General features: G+C 44.2%; 1 protein-coding gene across 1 annotated transcript; it reads left to right on the forward strand.

The window, feature by feature from the left end:
- Positions 1-3,770: 3,770 nt before the first annotated feature.
- Positions 3,771-4,604, forward strand: LOC311038549 (stomatin-like; the record flags this gene model as incomplete). Its single annotated transcript, XM_084048122.1, has 1 exon — positions 3,771-4,604. The coding sequence occupies one exon, from the start codon at positions 3,771-3,773 to the stop codon at positions 4,602-4,604; it is 834 nt and encodes a 277-aa protein (XP_083904248.1).
- Between the last annotated feature and the right edge of the window lie 1,225 nt (positions 4,605-5,829).

A 5,829-nucleotide genomic window follows, 5' to 3' on the forward strand; every position in this document is an offset into this window, starting at 1 on the left:
GTACATGCAAATGGCAGCAGGACATGTAGAATGGATAGCAGTGTCCTTTACAGAAAAATACATGTGTAGTTTGGGGTTGTGTTTATAGTAACTACAGTCATCATATTGCGCTCTCTCTCTCTCTCTCACTCTCACACACACACACACACACACACACACACACACACACACACACACACACACACACACACACACACACACACACACACACGCACACACAGTCGTTGAATGGTCGTTATATAACAATATAAAGATAATAAATATGTGAAACTAAATTATCAAATAATATAATGTTTAGTGCACCAACTGGCGGCACCACCAACTTACTGTGATGTTATCATTATTACCTCTCTTAACATGTACAAATGCTAAATACAAGGTGCTTAACCGCTTCCCCCAAACGAACACCATTTCCCCCCTCGTTTACTTCCTTTTTACATCGAGTGTAATTCCGGCTTTCACCGAATGCGCCCCGTCCCTACCGTTCGTTGAGCACGTAACAGAATCGGCTACAGACGGGATTAAAACACTTCTTTATTGACAAATATGGACTAATACACTGCACAAACACGCCGGACACCTAGTTAACATTTGGGACAAGCGGGCCAGCACCTTATATTTTGCATTTGTACATGTTCGGAGAAATACGGGCTTTACTGGTGAGATTTCAGGTCAAACTGGGGGGTGGTCGCTAAGACTCTCGTGGATACGAAAGTAAAAGTCAGACTCGATCAAATACATCTACGATAGTCTTGATCTAAGGCTATAACAATTGCAAATGATTTGATATGTAACGCTAGTTGAGGTTGACGGAGGCGAACCATGTTTGATCGAAGCAAAATCAGTGTCCGACGCTGTTCAGGAAACTATATCAGAGATCTGCTTTGTTCAAAACAAATTTCACTGAATTGTACCCAAGTGCCTATTCACACAACGCCATGGACAATCGCGAACATGATCGTTAGTATAACCTAACATGCAGTTGTCAAACAAGACATTTGGTGATACTTTACCTTGTAATAATGTCAAACTCCGTGTCGGTAGTGTAAAAAGTTTGCTGCTCTCTAAGGAGTTGTCGCCCCTTCTCCCGCGGGCCGGCGGTGTGATGGACAACAGGTCAAGGGAGCGTATCTCCACACCCCTTCTGAAGCTATATTGGATAAGCGGTGTGATGGACAGGTCCTCTGCACTTCCAATGTTGATATCCACTAATGATCTCCACACCCCTTCTACCGCATTTAAAGGGACATTTCACTTTCGAAAAAAATGTGGGTCATTTTATTGTCTCCTCAGGCTTTTGGGGGCACCCTGGACAGTTTTTAAGTTGCTTGATTCATTATTTAGACATTTGATATTCATTTTATCAGACATGCACATGCCCCCTACCTATAAAACACAAAGAGGTTCTAAGGCTTAAGGCTTCTATTCATTCAGTAATATCAGTAATTTGTCTTAAAAGTTATATAATTGAGTACTTAATTTACATTAAATGTTTATTGTTTAAATGTTAAAGCTCATATTCCAATAGTAGGCCTAATCATTGCTATTTTGTTTGCGCGGTTGTCCGGCTCTTGGAAGAGTGGTAGATGTAGATGTTCGAATCCTCGATAGGATATCAAACTTATCGATTGCAACTTTAAAAGTTCCGTAAAAAAGATGATTAAAAACAAATATATATTTTTTTTAAACAAGAAAAAACAAGAAACTTCACAACTTCTCATCAAGTAAAAAACAATTTCAAAAGTATTTCATAAATAAAATAAAAAAAAATCCATGAAAACATTAAAAAAAAAACTTTAAGAAGTAGTGAAAATAGAAGATCTACCAGCACAAATTTCTCTTTTGGGTCTTGAGCTAAAACGTTTGGGAACCACTGATTTAGGCTATTCACTTTTTTTTCTCTCTTAAAGGCGGCCATTGTGAACATCCACTTACACATGAACTGCAACGACTGACAGTGCTCTTGCTTGATTCAATATTCAATATTGATTCGATAGACAAAATTCAAACTGGAACACAAGCTGTACATGAGCTCTACAGGGTTCTTTCTCCCAGGCCCGTCACAGGCTCTCAGAAGGTGGGGGGGATGGACTTTCGGTGAACGCATGACGCGTGCACAGCTGCACAAGCTAACAGTTATTAACCTGACTCCACAAAATGGAAGAAGCTTGCGTCACATTGTTTTACAGGCTACTTCCATCTGGGATCTCGTGGCACTATCGATGAAAGGGCCGTCCCTTTTTTTCAAGCTACTTGGCAGGTGATTGGATGGGACCGTCTGTCTATCACTGTCTATCAACCAATCATATTGACGTGTCTACATGACGTGTAGTAGCTGCGCCAGCAGTAGTTCTGTTGTATGCTATTCAACCATGATGAATCGTGAAAGAACAACGCAATAAGCGCTTCTTGATGGCGTCACATCCGGTCTCACCAAGATCCCGCCCTACTCCTCTCTCTCTGAGCGATCCCAGATGGATGCTGTATTGTGAACCTGTGAAGTAAATACCGCCCCTTCTGGCGGAGTCAGGTTAAACAGCTAATAGGCCTCAGGCTGAACGACACTAAACCAGACTCCATCACACCCATTCTGTGTCATGTATGTGTTTGTCCTCGTCCTGACATTTGCCTTTGCTTCATGAAGACACAATTCACACAAAGCCCACAAACTCCAGAGTTTTTGTGGCAAGTAAGCAATTAGGAGAAAATGAAACAGAAGTCGCAAAGGAGTGTATATTCGAACCAAAACTGGTTCTTCTATGACTCTGAAGAACCCGTTTCGGCTATTGGCACCTTTATTTATCTGAGTGTAAAGGAGGAGTGGATAGAAGAGGGGGCAAATAGGTAGAGCAGATAGGTAGAAGGAGGACATAGGAGGAGGAGTGGTTATGAGGAGGCACCAGTCATTTATCAGGAGCAGATTCTCTGCTTGGGTTGGATGAGTTTAAGGACCTCCATTCTCTTCTCCCCAGGAAGTGCTGTAATAAACCACATCCACGCCATAAACCTGTGCATGTGCATGCGTGCATCCAGTGCAAGTAGGGGATCCACATCATGGTGCTGCTCAATGTTGGAATCTGCTCTGCATTGAGCACTGTTAGGCTCATATATGTGGTGAGTAGGGTCACAGCGTCTGTCTGTCTGTCTGTCTGTCTGTCTGTCTGAGTGAGTGAGTGAGTGAGTGAGTGAGTGAGTGAGTGAGTGAGTGAGTGAGTGAGTGAGTGAGTGAGTGATGGGGTATAGTTCATTGCTCGCCTCGGAGTGTCACCTTGTCCTGTATCAATCCTTCATTACATGTATCGTGTGTGTGTGTGTGCGTGTGCGTGTGCGTGTGCGTGTGCGTGTGCGTGTGCGTGTGCGTGTGCGTGCGTGTGCGTGCGTGCGTGCGCGCGTGTGTGTGTGTGTGTGTGTGTGTGTGTGTGCACATGCGTGCATGTGCGTGCGTGTGTTCATGCGCGCGTGTGTGTGCGTAGTAGTAGTAGGCAGACAGACAGAGTTCAAGTTATGTTTGCAGATAAGAAGATTAAACATCCAAGCATACTAAATTCAGGATACAAGAGAACCTGCACAAATGGGCATCAACAGCCATGCACAGCAACGCTATGTGTTGTTGTATGTGACATCAGGCCAGAGCTCCGTCAGCCTACATAAAGTGTGAAGATCCTTTAACTTCAACAAAGAAGATATAGCTTGATAGATCAATTCAACACCGATACGATTCACACATTATTCTGCTCAGAATATATATAGTTTTAAACAGAAGTTTAGAGATGCCAGAAGAAACGGGAAATCAAAAAAGGAGAAGGTTCAGACCCATCAAAGAATATGTAATCATTTTCATCTCTGGTGCAGTTAATTTCGTCCTGTTCCCCATCACCGCCTGGCTTAGTTTTGTAGTTGTGAAGGATTATGAGCGTGCTATCCTTTTCAGACTCGGCCGCACAAAAAACGACGATGCTAAAGGACCAGGTCTTCTCTTCATTCTGCCTTTCACCGATTCCATCGTCAAAGTGGATTTGAGAACCGAATCATTTGACGTCCCTCCTCAGCAGATCCTGACCAAGGACTCTGTCACCGTGACTGTGGACGCGGCAGTGTTCTACCGAGTCACCGATCCCTACGCATCCGTGACCAGGGTGACACGCGCACACTCCTCCACCCGTCTGCTGGCCCAGACCACGCTAAGGAATGTCATGGGAACTAAGAAACTGTCCGAGCTCCTGTCGGACCGCGAGAGCATCGCTCAGAACATGCAGGTAACCATTGATGAGGCCACAGATTGCTGGGGTATCAAAGTGGAGCGTGTGGAGATTAAAGACGTGATGCTGCCCCCACAGCTTCAGAGAGCCATGGCTGCTGAGGCTGAGGCTGTAAGAGAAGCTAGGGCTAAGGTGATCGCAGCCGACGGTGAGGTGAACGCGTCCCGTGCCCTGAAGGAGGCGTCCCAGGTGATGGCCGAATCTCCGTCAGCCTTGCAGCTCCGCTACCTGCAGACCCTCCAAACCATCTCTGCTGAGAAGAACTCCACCATCATCTTCCCCCTGCCCCTGGATCTCATAAGTCAATTTATGAGGAGAAAAGATGATACTAAGAGAACTAAATAGAATTATTTTTGCACAGTGTAACAGATTCTAAAGAGGCTAAGCTGTCTAATGCGGTCAGACTGTCATCACATTCACTTAGAATCCCACACATTGTAGAATCACGTCACAAATGATGTACTTTTTTATATATTTCATTTACTTTTTATTATGGAAGTCAATGGGGCTCAGATGTGCATCTTTCTGTGAATCTGGCCAGACACACACACACACACACACACACACACACACACACACACACACACACACACACACACACACACACACACACACACACACATTTTTATTCACCTACATTCTATACTTATTTATTATATATATTTTTTGTATAATTAAAGTCAATGGGCCACTTTCCAAACATTGACTAGCCTCAAAATTCATGAAATGGATGATTTTATTTTGTCATTGAACTCAAATGTGTAACAACTATTTTTGTTAATGGCATCAATCCAATGCAAAAATGCATTTGTTCAGATGTTATAATACTTAATACCTTTATAAGCGCCTGAATGGGGCGCATACATTAAGCACGACATGTTGAGAGCTTGTAGATCTGCTCCCATCCAAAGCCACGTGATATGTTTCTCCGCCCACTGGCCCCCTCTGTTCCATTAATTCTACCGACAAATTGGCCACAGCCCGTCTGGCTGCACACAATTCTGGCTGCACACAATTCTTCAGTCACTTGAGACGACATAGCAAGCTGCAAATCATATCAGATTAGTGAGTGGGAAGGGTCTGGCATTCAGAACAGAAAACACAGAAGAACAGTTCTTCTGAGACAGTAGTGCAGACACTTGGCTGCAAACAGGCCAGTCAAAACACGTCGAGATATTTTGAAGCAATAGAGGTTCGGACCGCTACGTAACCCCCACACCTACGCTGCACCACCGATCGGACCGATATGCTCATATGGAAAACACTATCTGTCAGTCCTCGTCCCTTTATGTTCATATATGGAGATCCCTGATGTCATCAGTATATTATGCCCATGTATGAGCATGCCCCAATTGTGCCCATATGAAGCTGACTGATTTGTTTGCGCCTGATGCCATGACGACACATGAAGGTTAGACAACACACTCCATATTTGGCCGTAGCTGCAGTGGGAACTAGTCTACGCACGTACGCATGCTCGCACACACGCACGCACTCATGCTGCATGCACGCATGCACGCACGCATGCATGCACACACTAAGACAGACAGACAGACAGACAGACAGACAG

The sequence above is a fragment of the Gymnoscopelus microlampas genome, assembly GCF_963454915.1.
Source record: "Gymnoscopelus microlampas genome assembly, chromosome: 22".
Taxonomy (NCBI): domain Eukaryota; kingdom Metazoa; phylum Chordata; class Actinopteri; order Myctophiformes; family Myctophidae; genus Gymnoscopelus; species Gymnoscopelus microlampas.